Below are 17,848 nucleotides of genomic sequence, written 5' to 3' on the forward strand. Positions count from 1 at the left end.
GAGGGTGCATCGAAAGAAGTGTCCTTGAGAAAGAGGTAACGGCCAGTGGAAGAAGGAAGCCCCCTCAGAAAAAGAAGAAGAAGAAAAAAAAAACTATTAATTAATGAAACACAATAAAGGAACTAGGCACAGTTGGCAAGGGAAAGCTGAATCGCTTGCAAGACGAGCAAGTTGTGTATGAAAGGCACATAGGCCCTTGATTAAGAAAAGGAAAGCACATGTTGGAATGAGGCAATGCAATGATGAATATGACTGAAACATGAGAATATGATATCATAGAACGTGCCTTCATCTTAATTCCTCCAGCTCTTGGGTACCTATAGCTGCTATTCATGATAGTACGTTGTTCTTCGTGAGAACTTTTATCTTTTGTAAAACAGGATTACGAGAGAGAGAGAGAGAGAGAGAGAGAGAGAGAGAGAGAGAGAGAGAGAGAGAGAGAGAGAGAGAGAGAGAAATGCAGTGTCATAGAAAAAAAACTTTCCTTGGCTTGATTGTCGCTCTCCTGTGGCATAATCTGCAATTTAGATTCACCAATAGCATGCATGAGTTAGTATATCCTTCACAGAGAGAGCGATGAGACTGCAAAAATAGATCTCTTCCTCTGCGTTCATTCCGCGAAGTGTCGAGGCTGTCCATCCTAGCATGATCCCAGATGCACCTCTTGTACTTCCTTCTCATGGCTTAGAAACATGTTTACTAATGCTTCTGAGGACTTGTATATTAAAAATATGGCATTGAAGTAAGTAAAAAAGTATCATGTCCTGAGTAACACGGTACAGGTGATGCAATATATTCAAGTCACGACCGGGAGAGGTTACCAAGAGAGGTAAGTACAGTCATGTTAGCAGCAGACAACAGGTGAACTGTAAAAAGGTCCTATGAAATCTGATGATTCATATGAAATATACGTATATACAGTGATATATATTTTTCATACATTTTTCCATATCACCGGGTGTCTCTAAAACAAGTGAGGTGGCACAGAACGGAAAAGCGAAATGCTCGAAAAAACAATGAAAACATCCTACAACCATGAAAAATTAATAAGACCACAAACAAACATCTCTAATAAATATAAAACCACTGTAAAATATAGTAAATAAAGAGTTTTTTTTATGAGTAAATGAGCCGAAAGAGAAGAGCGGGCCGGAATAAACCGCTCCCCTGACCACAAACTCCACAACACGGTCAGCTGAGGCAGTGTTTACAGTGTGGCCTTATGGCACTTGGGGCTTACTCTCCCAGGTCCTATGCCGTAATCTGTTCAGAAGTGATGTCAAAATTCAGGTGAGTACGCACAAAACGACAGGCATGGTTAAGAAAGAGCTAAAGCACATGAGTAGGAAAGAACAGCGGGTCTTGTGCGGGGGAAGAAACAAGGGGTTCCGGGGAGCTGTTATTTCTGATATTGGGCCCGCTCGGCTTGACATTTACCGCCCGTGGCATTTAGATCGCTCGAAATTTTGTGTGTGAGGTGGTGTAGTAAGAATGAGGAGGGTGTAGTGGTGTGTAGGATGTGATGTGCAGAGGCCGGTCACGTCTAGTGCTGCCCCAGACGGGCCCCCTCCTCCGTGCCAGCTAGGAAGAGCAGGCAAGGGTTGGGTTATCGAGCAACGTGTCTGGCTGATTGTATGTTATCACCGCGTCCGGTTACAAAACAAGGTATTAATTTGTAAACCAGTGTTGTAATTGGAGAATGAACATTGTATATTCTGCAAGGTAAATAAGTAACTAGTTCCTTTTGTGTTTTTTACTGGTTTTGTTTTAGTTCGGGACAATACAATACTCATGGTTATAATATGGAAGTTTGCATTATCTGTAGGTTGAATAGCTTACAGCTTTCTTTTGTATCTTTCACTGGTTTTATTTCAGTTTGGACTGATACGATACTCATGCTTATAATATGGAAGCTTGCATTTTCTGTAGGATAAATAGGTAACTTCTCTCTTGTATCTTTCATTGGTATTGTTTTTGTGGTTTTAATTTAGTTTAGGATGATATAATGGACATGCTAATAATGATAGTCTTAGTTTTAATTCTTATTATTTTCAGGATTTTTTTTTATCGTAACTTTACCCATCAGATGTGAATGTATGTGATGGAGGTAAAGTTTGAAGGTTTCCTCCATTTGGGGTATTTAAGACGTTACTCTTAATGCATAGCATTATTGTGAGTTTCTTGTTTGTTTGTGTTTTAGACCATTCTGTAATGCTTTTCTTCTTCAGCATTACCATTGTGAAAGAAGTGTTTCCAAAATTTACTTTAATTTCCCTTCCTAACATCTTACAATTTCTCCCAACCTCACATGCACTCTTCATGCATCTTGTACACACTCCTAGTATCACATATTCTTTCCTAATGCCATGTACAGTGGTAACATGTGAGTATGGATTTGAAAATTAAATGATGAATTTTTAGTAAGTCCCATTGTGATGATTTCAGAGCAAATCAAATTTTTATGATAGACTTTTTTGTGACTTGAATATACCTCATTATTGATTGTAGTAGTATAAAGCAACATTGCCTCATTGCCTCACTTCAGTCAGTGAATTGCTGATTAACTATCTTTTAAGCTGACCACCTTGTTCACATCATAATTCTTGCATCATGTATTGTATAGTCGTACATGAATGAAGGGAAGTGTAGATGTTATCAATATATATCCAACCTTTGACACATTATATTTCTGGTATGTTTTAAAGGCAGTATTGCAGTGAATGATCTCTGAAGAAGACTACCAGATGAAAAACTGATAGCAAGACCTTTTGTAGCATCCATAAACTGCACCACTCATTCATCATTTACCCACACCACCTTGTTTTGTCTACAGCAGATCACACTAACTTTCCTGAAATTTACTGTGACATTTACAATAAATATGCCTTCAGTCTGCACACCCTTTTTTTGTAGCTTTATCTTCTGTCCTTTTGCTGAAGCTCTTGTTTCTGGTATTTTTTCTTCTCTGCTGCACTGTATCTGTGTCAGTAGCTTTAACTGTACCATCTTTGCTTTATTCTTGCTGCTCAACATAAGTTTTCACACCCATTTGTTTGTTTGTTATTCTGCCACCTACAGCATCATTTAGAATCAGCTTCCATACCCTTTTTCTGACATTTGCAATACCTTTCCATGCATCTTACAGCTCAGTCTCCTGCATTGGCATCTCCTCATATCTTATAATCCTCTTATGTAACAAATAAGTAATTAGTGTGTGATGCTAGACATAGTAAGTGTTCACCCATGGACATAATAACTGCCTTCAGGCCTCCCAGGTCTTTACCTCCAATCTTATTAAATGATAAATGTTGAGAGGTTAAAAAAGAGAAGAAGGAAAAGACTTGTGAAGAAACTCTGTGTATAGAAAATACACATAATGGAATTCCTGGAGAGATATTGAGAGTTATTAGCTTACATGGTTATCCTTGTACTGGCTATTGCTGTTAAAAAGGCAGCATGACTTGAAACTAAATTTTACTTATTTTATCAAATTTTTGACTTGTAACTTTCTTCAGTAATTTAGAGGCATAACTTGAGGAGTTCACAGTCCTCAAGGAGCATGATAACTTGAGTATAGTAACTTATCATGGTGGTGATTAGATATGAGATTTATCATCAGAACCCGGTGGTGTGTGTTCTTTGATCTCTGGGTATCACGAAGGGCAATCTTAATGATCCCTATTAATCTTGCATTTTGTTAATTTTTTTACAAGTGTTAAGAGTTAGGGTTTAGATATATTGAGATGCATTGATACATGAATTGAGAAGGTTTTGTACATAGATTTGTGTGTGTTTGTGTGTGTGTGTGTGTGTGTGTGTGTGTGTGTGTGTGTGTGTGTGTGTGTGTGTGTGTGTGTGTGTGTGTGTGTGTGTGTGTGTGTTTATGTGTGTGTAGTTTATTATCAAATATCCTGATTCTTTCTTCATGGGCTTTGAGTAATAAAATTCAGTTGACAGCATGTATTCTTTCATGAAAAAGCATAACCTATAATTCAAGATAATTTCATAATTATCATCATCACATACATTGCATGTCTCACATTGTCAAAACTAAATATTATATATTTCTAGTATTATTATATTTTACAAAATTATAAAACCAGGAAATGAAATTAGGAATATGTGTGACCTTTGACATTTCTTTGACATCGTGGCATTTGTAAATACTGGTAGTCATTAAAATTTCAGTCACTAAGATGCTTCTCTCTCTCTCTCTCTCTCTCTCTCTCTCTCTCTCTCTCTCTCTCTCTCTCTCTCTCTCTCTCTCTCTCTCTCTCTCTCTCTCTCTCTCACTGTGAAAATTGCGAAGATGTGTTACTCTAAAGTAAATAAAAGGGATGTATTGGTGAACAAGTATATTACATAATTAATTTGTGCAGATCATTTTGACTTTGTGGTCATTTATGCAGGGAAACTAGATGTTTGTGTTTGTCTTACTATTTTTAGGGTAGGGAAGTATATATTAAGTATACAAGCAATGTTATGTGTGTGTGTATGCATGTATATGTCTGTGTGTGTGTGTGTGTGTGTGTGTGTGTGTGTAAGAGGTGAGATGGAGTGGAAGTTTAGGGTGGACAATGGCTCATCGTGAGTTATCTTTTAAAGATAATGAGAGTAGACGAGTCCCTGTAAGAGTCCCTGCCCTGCCCTGCTGTGACAATTGCTCTGCCACTTCCCCCCTCTGGTGCTGCATGTTCCCACCTAGGTCTGTCCTGACTTCACTACCATGGACAGCACAGCACACCACTGGCTCAATCCTAAAAGGTAAGTTGGTAAGGCACAACAAAGCAGCCAGATGCATTTCATTCAAGTCTAAATACAGGGATTGATTACTGTATGCAGTAGTAAGTCCTGTATTCTGAAATCCTTTGCTCTCTTACCATGACCATTTTCAAAGGAAACAGAGATGCTTAGCCAGGTTATCAAGAGTAATGCGGAAATCTTGTTAATCTGTTACTAGTACCATAGAAACACTTAAAAACCTGTGTAACTTCAAGTAGAGCCTTTTGAATATAGTGGAGGTGCAGGACATAAGTGTTTCAGAATATGCCCCTAAATTAGTTAGGTACTCGTCATGTTGAAAAGAAGTGTACCTTTGATACTCCTGTGTTCAGCCTTCAAGAGTTCAAAATCTAGATGACAGAGACAACACTTCCACTTTGTTCTCATGATGTGGATTCATGGAAGGAATTGTTGAAGGATGTAAATAATTGTTATCATGTCTCGACCACATCACTATAGAAAATGTCATTCTTTCCTCACTTTGCAAAACTAATGTACATATGTTTGTCCAGTGAAGCTCCTTGTTTTCTGTTTTTCCTGTCTCTACAAATTGCTCATGTATATAAAGCTTATGTATTTTTTCTTTACCTTCATCCACTTCATCTCATATCTAATTTAATATAGGAAATGAGTATGTATTTGTTGAGACAAAACTTTAAGTGATGGGTATCTTCATTAATGCCTTTGGACAATTTTTAATGGCTTTTGTTATATTTACAGATTTTATGTGTGGCTGCGAGCAGTAGTAAGGATACTTTTCTGTTCCTTCAACAACTTATATTGCATCCCGGTCCACTTTTGCTGGCTGCTGATTCTGCAACCTCTCAAATGGCTGTCACCCTCCACTTACTGGCGGATCGAAGGTGTTATGTTCCGATGGCTGCTGTCCATGGTGGCTCTTTGGTCGTACAGCAACGGTTACCATGTTGTGGAACGAGGTGATGATGTGAGTGTCACTTCGTTCTCCTGATTCTCTCCCATTTGCATCACGTTGCTGTTCTCTTACTAACCTTACCCTCCAGAGTTATGGAATTTTTCAAGATACTTTTCATTAAGCTGATGATATGAAGTGGCAGTGTCATGCCATATGTTAGACCTTGCTGGAAAATTAATGTTGAGGCAGTGCTATCCCATTGTAATTTTTTAAATAAAATGACATGTACAAGAATGGAGCCCTGTGACTTGATTAAGTGGAGGTATTTCCATCATAAACCTCTTGTAAAAATTCCAAGGAACATAAATAGGAAAACATAGTTGATTAATACAATCTAGCTGACTGTTGTTTTATATTCAAATATATTCTGCTCTTATAAAAGATTATAATGCATAAGATATCAGATTTTGTCTAAACTAACATGTATTGCCATCCAGTATGTGAATGTGATACCCACAGATTCATTTTATAGATTCATAAGTCTTGAGGATATTCACAAAGTCAATGCATCTCTCGCCACAAAGGTTTGGGACCTGAAAGACCAGCGGACATTAGTGCTGTTTAACCACCAGTCCACCTCGGATGTGCCACTCATTATGGCAGCCTTCAACTCCCGCATCCAGCTTTTCAACAATATCATGTGGATAATGGACCACATCTTCAAGTACACAAACTTTGGACTGGTGTCCTGGGCCCATGGAGATTTCTTCATTCAGGGCGTGAGTTTTTATTACTACACTATTTTCAGGAAGTGTTGCTTTGTATGTTTTCTTATATAAACATAAATCGTGTACATTATTATCATATGTGAGTCATAAATTTTTTAGAGATGGTCAAGTATTCTTTATCTGCATTCTGAATGAAAAATGTATGCATGATACTAGTGTTATGGTAGGATATTGATGACAGAATATAATTATGTGCCTGCTGAAGTACATTTGGAAAGCTTCATGTTTTTATTTGTAATGCATGATTTCTTGTTTATTTTCTTTAATTCTTTGTATTTTTTCTTTTAGTTTTTATTGTAAAAGTGCAAGTGATTGTTATGCCCACCACTGACTGGCAAGTCCTTCAAAGATGGCTCAAGGTTTATGGATTAACATTGCCATTAGCTAAGTCTGCTTTTGTGATACAGTTGAAAAGCCAAGCCATACATCTGCAGGCCAGGACATGAGTCAGGACTGGCTGGGGTAGACGGCAGCCCATCCGGCTCCTTGGCTATGGGTTTGTTGATAAAGAGTAACCTGGGGAAACCTGGAGAAGGCAGACTGCAGTACCAAGGATGTCAGTCAGCGTTGTGTTGCAGTGTAAGGCTCATTACCCATCACAGGATGTAAGCTCCTCAGCCAGGCCCACCTGAGGGTATGCCCCTTAGCCTTGCTTTACCTTCAACTTCATAGTGTAATGTCATGAACTGGTGTTAAAAATCATAGTAATTTAGTCCATAAAGTTTTTCACCGACTGAAAATAAATTGTTTGGCTTAACTTGTTGCAATTGGTTTATTACCATGTGGGTATAGGTCTTGGCCACAATATATTTGTCTTAAAAAATCTCTTCTGTTGAAAATTTTCAAAACATTTCTATGTATGACTGTGGTATGATGACTGGATCTCTCAAATCTTAGTGTATAGTGGATTACAGGATAAAGTTTACTTGACCTTTAGCATCCCATAGTTTCTGGGAAAAAAATATACTTATAACTAGCCATCTTGCAGGGAAAAGAACATAGAGATTCTTCACTGGTGAAACTAGAAAAGCATCTGAGGAATTTCTACATTCCTCGCAAGAGGAAGTGGTTGGTGCTCTTTCCAGAAGGAGGTTTCCTCAAGAACCGTAAACCCTCAAGTCAAAGGTACGCCCTCAAGAACAACCTGCCAGTCCTGGAGAACGTGTCTCTGCCCCGTGTCGGGGCTCTTAAGGTCATCCTTGACTCTGTGGCAGCAGACAAGCGTGATGGTAAGGTTCTGTAAGACTTGATTACATTGCAGTGAAAGATATGAACACATATGGATTAGGTATGCTGTTCAAGCTTTTAATTTTATTAATTTAAAAGTATTCTTCACAAATGACAACTTATAATTATATCACAAGTAGGTGAGTTCTTGGTGTACACAGATGAAAATGTAATATACTGGGCTTTATTTGGGCACAAATGACACTTTTCTGTCTTATTTTCTTGGTGCTGATGAGTGTCTAGGACTACTCATTTAAATTTTCTTGGTGCTGATGAATGTCTAGGACTTCTCATTTAATGACATCTTATCAACATTGTGGAACTACTTTTCATGAAATGATGTTTTGTGGCTTTATGTCAGTGCAGACAGACAGATCTCTGCCTACATTCTGTGGAAGGAAGCTCATTTTAAACCTAATTAATGAGGCTAAATGAGGTTCAAATTGTTGACTGTCTTGTAAAAGCATGATTCTGATGATTTGTGTCTCTTACTCAGAAAAGACAGATACCATCAAGCATTTGCTGGATGTGACGATAGCCTACCCAGGGGGTGACCCCTTGGACCTCCCTACAATATTTGGGGGCTGGAGGCCACCTTGTGACACAATTTTCCATTACCGGCGGTTTAACATTGAAGAGGTAAGTTCTGATCTAGGTATCCACTTCCTCAACTTCATTATTCACATATATATGATGCAGATTATCTATGTACATGTCATACAGATGTCATCAATACTATAGGGTGGAAATCCTTGCTTTTCCAGTAGTCATTCTGCTGTCAGCTTTACTATTACTATTGAGCCCTGCATTCTTTTCTTATGGCTCATTTGCTATTTAATCTTCATGTTATGTCTGCCTCTTTTATGTCACCAGCACAAAGATGTTGCATGCAACAGTATAGTCCATTCCATAACTCATTTCTCTTGGTTTAGCAATATATCTTCATTTTTTATGCTAGGAGAGACTATCAGGACTATCTAAGTACCCTCTTGATTAACATATCTTCATGAATCCCAATGCCATTTATATCTTGCACAGGTACCCAAAGAAGAGGAAGCCCTCACTGAGTGGCTGTATACCCGTTATGTGGAAAAGGAAAAAATTTTGCAGGAATACTATGACACGGGGGTCTTTCCTGAGGCCCCAACACCCCATGCCCCAGGTTACCCAGTGGAAAAAGTGCCCAGACTGAATGGAGTCCAGGTGGTACATGATCCTCTGGAGTTTGTCTTGAGACACTGCTTCTATCTTGCCTCAACCTACATCTGGGTGAACATCATTGCTTGGATCTTCAGTTGGATCTTCAGTCAGCTTTGGTGATGCCCACATCCAGGCTATTATAGTTTACACAATTTGCTCATTTCTTATTCATAATGAATAAGACTTGTGCCGCATCAGTCTGTAGGGCATTAGTGAAATAAGACTTGTGAAGTTTTATCGTTGAAGACAATGATAGACTAGAAGTTGCTTCCTCAGTGAGGCTAAACAAGGGGGCTTGATATTTCCTGACAGAACTGGTATGTACATTGGCCGAGTGTGTGCACAATGTAGTGTGTTGAGCTGCTTTGTGTTGTGCAGCTGGGTAAAGCATGCAGCCCCAGCAGGATATGTAGTGGCTGGCAGAAGCAACAGATGGCTTGTATCATGTAGTTGCACTTGGGAAAATAGAGCCTCTGCCTTCAAGTCTTAAGTTTTGTGCAATGATGAGGTGAAAACTAGCTTTTTGTCATCTTTTGTTCTCCTCAAATAAGAAAGGAGCAATGCATTTTTAATTTCTGTATGTAGAGCAATATAGCTTTAAATATTTTTACACACTCTTGTATCACGTTCATGGCATCACTGCTGTGCAATTTTATTGTGACAATACCACATTGAGAGAAATATCTGTGAAGACCTAAATGGTTTTTAATGTCACCATGATTGTCAGGCTTTGAGAAATAACCTCTTACCATATCACTACTAATCAGGTTCCCAGTATCCTTATTTAGTTAACTAGTCTTGTTGTGTAGTCTGCCTTATAGCTGGGAGCTTGAATATTGCAGCCATAAATTGAAAGCTTTTCTGTTCCCTTTCTTGTAACACCTAAGTGTAAATGTGTACCAGGTTAGTGAAGTTGTACGAGTGAATGTAACTCACGAGTCATTCTTGTTTTTCCTGTCATTATTTATCCTTGTTATCATTGTTGTGCAAGGGCCAGTGTCATGCCCTCTTCCTTTCCATAGATAAATTATTGATTTCATATCATAGGTTTTGACTTTGAAGTCTTACATCTTTCCCTTTTCATTTCATTCAAAATATTCCTCTACCTCATAATAACCTGGAGTAAATTTGCCAGGTTTATTTTAAATACTGTAAATTGTGGCATACAAGTTGACTTTGAAAGCCAGAATCTTTTTTTCAAATCTGAGGACTAAATTATAAAAAGGGTTTGTGGAGGTTAACACTGAGCCAGGCTGTGCCACTTTCATAAAGCCTGAGCATCAGACCATGTTCAATCATAACTACTGTATTGTGGTAATCCATTCTCATCATCATCATCATCATCATTGCTGTCAGTCATCATCCTCATTATTGTCAGTCATCATGATCATGATCATCATCATTATCATCACCACATTAATATGTAATTTCATTTCTAGCAGCAAACATTACAGTCAGGAGCATAAGAAAACAATTCATGCTGCAAAATTAGTCATATCTTTAATGAGATCATACATACATGTAGTCAAGACATACAGTGTTTATATTTGTTCTTACTGTGGGATCTTGCATTTGGTAACAAATTGGTGCTGAAATAACATTGCTAAATATATCACCAGACATCAAGACTAAAAATCACAAGAAAAATATTATTGGTACCTGAGGACTTGACTTATTTTTGCTTAATGTCTGGCTCAAAATATCAGTTTTCTGTTATCAGCCATTATCAGATGTCTAAAGATAATGGATAAAATAACACTATGTGTGAGGTGTTTGTGAGATAAGTAATGTTAATACAGTTTCTGAGGCGAGGCTACTTTGTACATCTTCCTCGGCCAGGAAGCTTATGGCACCAGTGTGGTGGCCAGTCAACCAGAGGCTGAAATGTGCATTGTTGAAGAGATGCTCACTAGCTAATGTGATAACATATTTGCCAAAAAACAGAGCAGGGTAATAATTTGCTTGTGTTGCCAAATATGATAGTCAAACTCAAATACACCAAATGTGTGGTCCCATTATTTATGTACGTATATACTTCAGGCTTAGAAGTGAAATTAGTGTCTTAGTGTTCTTGCACACAGGTGATTAAAAAGGATGAGTAGAGTATGGAGTTCCACAACCAAAAAAAAAAAAAAAAAAAAAAAAAAAAAAATGTAAGAAAGAAGACTTTAGTTGTCACTAAAGTATGTGCCTAATTATCTAATTGAAATAAGTTCACAACCTCATAAATAATTCCAGAAAATCAGAAAAACAGATATCTACTGATCTCTAGACTACATGTAACCACTCCTGCCAAATTCTGGGTTCACAATATTTTTTAAGCTCAGCTCAGCTGTATTGATCCATTGTTTTGGTAATATTCTCTTTGCCTTTCTTGGAGCACCATTCTTGGTGGCACTACCACCAAAATAATATCCCTTACTCTTGGATTCTTGAAGTTATTGCTTCAATTTCAATATAACCTTCACAGTTTACTTGTATTGCTTAATGTTGTGCACTGAAAGTGCTAAACTGATAACTTTCCATTTGCTCTTTGGTCTCATTTCTCATGCAGAGAAAGAATTTTCCTTGTATGTTTGGCTTGCATCAATACCATTCCAATAGACACATGTATCAATGCAATATGCAGCATCAGTCACCAATAAAGGTGAAAAATCTAAAATCTGCCTCAAGTTTGTTTACACCAGCATCCTGGAGCAGCAGTGGGAAGATGCATATTCAGTGAATGCTAGACATGCTGCCTGTATCGATGCCTTCTACATGTATCACTTTACATGATTAAAGTTTTCATGGTCTTCCCAATTTCTGATTTTTCATGATTTTCAAAATATTAAGCTTCCATGTGGATTTGTCTGGAACAAAAAGAAGAGCAGTTTGATAATTCGGCATGTACTTATGTATTTTGTTTGGTTTTATTTTATTTTGTTTCTTTTCTTGCCTTTTTGTATGTATGAGCAGGACAAGGCAAGCCATTTGTGTGTGTGTGTGTGTGTGTGTGTGTGTGTGTGTGTGTCTATATATATATATATATATATATATATATATATATATATATATATATATATATATATATATATATATATATATATATATATATATTTATTTATTTATTTATTTATTTGTTTATTATGTTGTTTATGAATTCATTGATTTATTTTTTACTCTGCTTATAATATTTGTACAGCTATAACCTTCTGTACACTTGGAGTAATATCAAGAAAAGCAAAACAGAGTGATGTGAAGAATATATAAAGTACTATATATACTTGCAAAGAAGTCTATCCTTACACACACACACTTTTTTTTTTTTTTTGCCTACATCCACAGGTCTTGGTGCCTGCTGTATCTTTTGGATTATTCCTTACATTCGTGTTTAGCTTTTCTTATAATTTACAAGATTTACACTGCTTATATATATATATATATATATATATATATATATATATATATATATATATATATATATATATATATATATATATATATATATATATATATACTTGCACATCCACTTCCCTTTATTTTTCTTATCATATTAATTCTAATTTTGACATGCAACATCTCAAAACTTCAACAACCAAGCCCCACTTAGTCTTAGTGAATTATTCTGATTCCAGATTTAATCTGTCACCCCTATAGACTCCCTACACTCATTTCTGTGTATTCCATTCATGTTTTTTGTCTTGCTGGATAATTGTCTTGAGTGACTCATTGCCTTTCAACATTATCTTTAGCTAATCTTTGGCTTATCCTCCACTTCAAACCTTGAAATTATATTGATTTTTCTTCCTTGTTCTTTTTGTATGATCAAATCACTTGAGCAGTCACACCTCAATGTCACACAAGGGAAGCCACTTTTATGTCAGTCTCACATTTTATTGAAATTCTGTGTCATTGGGAGAAGCATTGCTTGATTTCTTTGAGAGACACAGAGAAGAAGAAGAATCAGTAAAACTTTACTTATTGCTCATATACAAATAATGAAATATACCATTATTTGTGGAATTGCAAGTTCTGTAAAATGTGAGATCTTTGATTCACTAGTTTTCCACTGAACCCACAGTATCCTTGTTCTCAACATGTCTCCATTTTACCTGAGTTTTGCTTTATCACTTTTGTTTGTTCAAAAGTAGCTTCCTCTAACACTGGAATAAAAGCAAAAAAAGAAAAAAAAAGTATCAGATCTAGTAGTATTTGCATTATTAATGATTTTATAAAATTCATTTCTTGTTAAGAGCTTTGGATGAGGCAATTTCAGTTGTATGTCAAACATAACCAACCTTTCATTTCATGTGTTCTAAACACTGTGTGTGCAGTGGAATCTGAGGCTGCTTTTATTTCTGCTGTTACAATGGCTGTTGTGGTTTTCCTTCTTGTTAGAAGAAAGCTTCCATGACATTCTAATATGCATTACTGAAGTATGAATGTCTGGTAAGAGAATGAATAAGATGTTTTTGAAGGCTTATCAACTCTCTCTCTCTCTCTCTCTCTCTCTCTCTCTCTCTCTCTCTCTCTCTCTCTCTCTCTCTCTCTCTCTCTCTCTCTCTCTCTCTCTCTCTCTCTCTCTCTCTCTCTCTCTCTCTCTCTCTCTCTTTCTTTTTTTTTTGGGGGGGAGACAAGTCAAGCCTCATCAGACTATGCACAAGTGATTTCACACTTTCATTTCTCCTCATTGTGTACTATTCATTTGCTTGAACATATCCACCTCATGACTATGTTTCTGATACAGTGATTGAAATATGGCATTGTATTTACATCAGTGATTAGGCTAATAAAGTAAATTGTTTGCAGCAGTACACCAAGTATCTTATTTTACATCTTGGTTCAAATAAATGCTTCTCATTATAGAGCAGTGTGCAGTGTGTCTAAATGCACTGTGTTTGTTATCAAGGAACTGAACAGCATGGGGAAATGTGATGATCATTGTGGTTAGCATGTTTGCGTGGATTTGCACTTTTAATGCTGAAAAGACAAAATCAAAATTTATAACACATGTTTTGATACTCATTTGTGTTGCCATTTGACAAGGGAAAACCACACACACACAGTGGACAGTTTTCTTTGTTTTTTGCTTGTACTAACAATATGAATGGTATGGAGAAAGGTGAAGACATACCAGTTACACTAAGTACTAAACACTGCCAGTTACCCATCATTGCTGCACTGTCTCACATATTTGGCTATCAGTAAGGTTGTTAAGGGGTTTATGGTCACTTTCTTGCCCATGATAACCTGTAACATGTTTTGTGTGCTATCAGCTTCACTTTTTTTGTAACTGCAGTATTGTCATTGAAGATGGCCTTACAGTTATTCAACTACTAGCAAGCATACAAGCATACTGGATGTTTTAGTTGCTTTTTCCCATTCACATACCTCCTTTCAGTTTCCAACCATTGTAACAGAATGGTCAGCTCCATAGAACAATACTCTCACAATGGATCTCTCACCCTTTTTAAGCCTTCACTTCATGTAAATATAATCCGTCCAGCTCACTTTATTCTTGGTGATGTGTGAGTTATTCTGTACTGATAGACACTTTTGAAAAGCTGTCACACTTTTACAGACAGGTGTGTCATGAAGTGGTTGTTCTCACTCAAGCAATATTCCATTCACAGCAACATCTTTAGCTCTTACATTTCACGTGTTTGCATTCACAAAGCTTTGGCTGAACTTCCATCTTCCCTCACAAGATACATGCATTTTGCTTATCATCCTCCTGAAGCATATAAACTTAACTCATTCCATCCATGTTCATTGACACCCTCCCACTCTCTTAGATTACTGAGTGAACACCCATTTCCACTCACTCTTGCAATACTCACTGATGTCCATCCACACATCTTCAACTACCTCATGTATGCATTCTTCCTCAGTCCATTCCCATCTAAAGTGTTCTTGACAATGCAGACTGTCAATCTCAAAAACTTCAGAGCTAATAACTTTTTATCTTGAAAAGACAAAAAGTTACATTCCATTTTGTATTCATAGTTCATCCCATGTTTTCCTCACCCCATGACATCTAGACATCTGCATCCTATCCACAGGAGGTAGTGAGCCATGTGCTACTCTGCCCCTGAGTAAAAGGATGGACCTGATTTGTAGTTTCATCCAACCACATTCTGATGAATTTTGCTTCACTCATGCTACAGATGAACCCTATTGATTACAGATACCATTGTCAAAATCTGTGGTATATATATTTTTCTAATGTGAAAAGATTTATAAGCTTATATAACAAGTCAACTAGTGTGCCACAATTGGCATCTTTGATAACTGCCTCAGTGCTCGAGTTGCCAGAGGATGCTGGTGGGGACTGTTGAAGAAAACAGATTCCTCAGTTACATTGTACTTTATACATGGCAGTTTGGTGCATGACATATTAGTGTTTTCTGAATGAGAGAATGCTCATTCACTATTGTCCAGTATGGTCCATGTATATAATTTTCTAATGTTTTTTTATTTCTTTCAATTCCATAAAGGAAAGACCATCAGCATTTTGATTTGATGCTGTAAAAAGCTGTTTCAGGTAAATTTTTATTAAGGGTTGAAATTTCAAACAAACATTCCCCACCACCAAAAATACTCATTAAATCAATATATTTTCCCTGTGCACATGTCAAACCTGGCAATATCCAGCATTAGGTGTCAGAGGAGCTTTCCAGTGTTTCTTGTTAATATTTACCTTTTTTTCTTTCTTTTTGTGGGTTAAATTTTGAACATTTAGTTTATTTTCTTTATGATTTAGTACTTCAGTTGTGTACATGCATTCTGTAAACTGTACTCATGTAACACTTAGCTTACGTCTTTATCCTTCAGCATTGCCACACAATCCTGGAATTCTTAACAGTACAGGTTACAGGTATGATAGTCAAAGCTTCACCATCACTTGCTACATTGAAGGTTAAAGAGTGGTTTGTAGCACACTTTGACCCATATTCTTTTGCTGTATCTGTGATGGGAAGTCTGTAGTCAAAACGGTGCATAGAGTGAGTGTGAGAAACTGCATGGCTGTAAAGATGACAGAGGTAAATTTTATATAAAATAGACAGCCATAACATTTGTCTTTTAATCATTGCCATAGTTGATTTTTAAGGCACCAGAACTACACCATGTATGCTAATGATCTCATTATCTTTTGTGAGGAGTTATATGAATGAGTAGGTAGGATGTCAGCCGATGCTGATGTCAGGATGTAAGTCATTACTTAAGGTGAGTAGTCTTTAGTGGCATGCACTGTGAAAGGCATTTATTTCGTATGTTTTAGATTATAATCTGAATAATTATTCAGGTTTATTGTGGTTGTTATATAACATTACTATTATTATCATTATTATTATTATTATTGTTATTATTATTATTATTATCATTATTATTATCATTATTATTATTATAATTATTATTATTATTATTATTATTATTATTATTATCATCATCATCATTACTAAAAAATCTGTCATTTCTACTAAATCGACTCTTGAAATTTGGCGTTTTGAATAACCAAATTAAGTTAGTGAGTGTGTCAACCTTCCAAAATTTCTCTCTCCTTTGTGTGCCATTCCCGGGGCATGTAACAAAGTTGTCAGTCACATCCAGCAGCCTTTGTTAGTGCCTACCAATGTTGTCTGGCATTTTGGGAGAAAATTCTCAAGCAAAATAGCTCAGGACCATCTGAACGATACAATCCAAATGAGCAAGATCCAAACGAGTGAGGTTCTCTTTTTATGTATGTATATATTTGTGTCAAAGTCAATTTTTATATATCTATTTATTTATTTATGGTGGGTGCAGTACCGTCATTTTGTGCACATGCCTGCCTAGCATCAGCAGTCTTGCATCACAACATCTCTCATGTTCTCGTCTTTTCAGGTGTTTTTGTTGTCGTATATTCTTTGTTCACACACACACACACACACACATATAGCCTACATACATAGTTGCATACTTAATCAACATACGTAACATACAGATATACTAAACATACGTACTTGCAACTGACAATGTAATAATATAATGCAGTAGAAACTGTTTAAATAAAAATCTTTTCACAACTTACGGTTTAGAGAATAGCCTGCAGTGAAATAAAGTTACCTGTGTGGCGATCACGTTACCAGAGGGACCCATATTCTGAAACACTTCTGCGCCGTACCTTGACCGCTTTCAAAATGCTCTAGATGAAGTCACACGGGTTTTGAATAATGTTTTTATATTTCTGTGGAGAGATGAACAAGATTTTCATATTATTAATAAGATAAACTTTTTGAGAACTCTGCTTTGTAGCTTTTGAAAATAATCGTCAAGAGAGCAGTGTTTCTGAATACGGACCTAGTGAAGACGTCTGTGCTATCTCAGCATACGCCTATCTTTTATCCATCTATCTATCTATCAATCAATCTATCTATCTATCTATAACTAGCTAGCTATCCATCCATTCTTACATCTATCTATCTGTCAATAAATGAATATATATATATATATATATATATATATATATATATATATATATATATATATATATATATATATATATATATATATATATATATATATATGAATACCAAATCAAGGTGTGTGTGTGTGTATGTGTGTGTTATGGTGTATGAACTTCCATATACTACATATACGCGGTAATTTTTACTTGTACTTAACTATTTAAGTACCCAAACAGTGTTAAATGGCCATGTAAGGTTACAGTGGTTGGATGATTAAATTATTGCCAATTAAAATGGTTAGGTAGTCAAGTACTTAAGTACAAGGACTGACACGAGTAGATCTGACAGCTTAGTTTCCCTTATTTTCTTATATATATATATATATATATATATATATATATATATATATATATATATATATATATATATATATATATATATATATATATATATATATATATATATATATATATATATATATCTTGTTGGTCGTAATCAAATCTAATTCACTTGAAGTCACTGCCGCCGTTCACTGGTTAAGGATTAGT

The 17,848-nt window shown here is 36.2% G+C and overlaps 1 protein-coding gene across 4 annotated transcripts; it reads left to right on the plus strand.

Annotated features, from left to right (window-relative positions):
* The first annotated feature begins 1,132 nt into the window (after window positions 1-1,132).
* LOC135109243 (acyl-CoA:lysophosphatidylglycerol acyltransferase 1-like) lies at window positions 1,133-13,667 on the plus strand. 4 transcript variants are annotated; one of them, XM_064020491.1, is made up of 7 exons: window positions 1,133-1,290; window positions 4,606-4,764; window positions 5,503-5,728; window positions 6,241-6,435; window positions 7,433-7,673; window positions 8,168-8,310; window positions 8,710-13,667. In XM_064020491.1, exons 2-7 carry the CDS (start codon window positions 4,727-4,729, stop codon window positions 8,989-8,991), a joined length of 1,125 nt encoding a protein of 374 aa, XP_063876561.1. In that variant the 5' UTR covers window positions 1,133-1,290; window positions 4,606-4,726; the 3' UTR covers window positions 8,992-13,667. The 4 variants fall into 4 exon arrangements, with proteins under 4 accessions (XP_063876561.1, XP_063876564.1, XP_063876562.1 ...); XM_064020494.1 differs by lacking the exon at window positions 1,133-1,290 and adding an exon at window positions 1,392-1,665; XM_064020492.1 differs by lacking the exon at window positions 1,133-1,290 and adding an exon at window positions 1,698-1,722.
* Window positions 13,668-17,848: the final 4,181 nt, after the last annotated feature.

This window comes from Scylla paramamosain, chromosome 18 (assembly GCF_035594125.1).
Source record: "Scylla paramamosain isolate STU-SP2022 chromosome 18, ASM3559412v1, whole genome shotgun sequence".
Taxonomy (NCBI): Eukaryota; Metazoa; Arthropoda; class Malacostraca; order Decapoda; family Portunidae; genus Scylla; species Scylla paramamosain.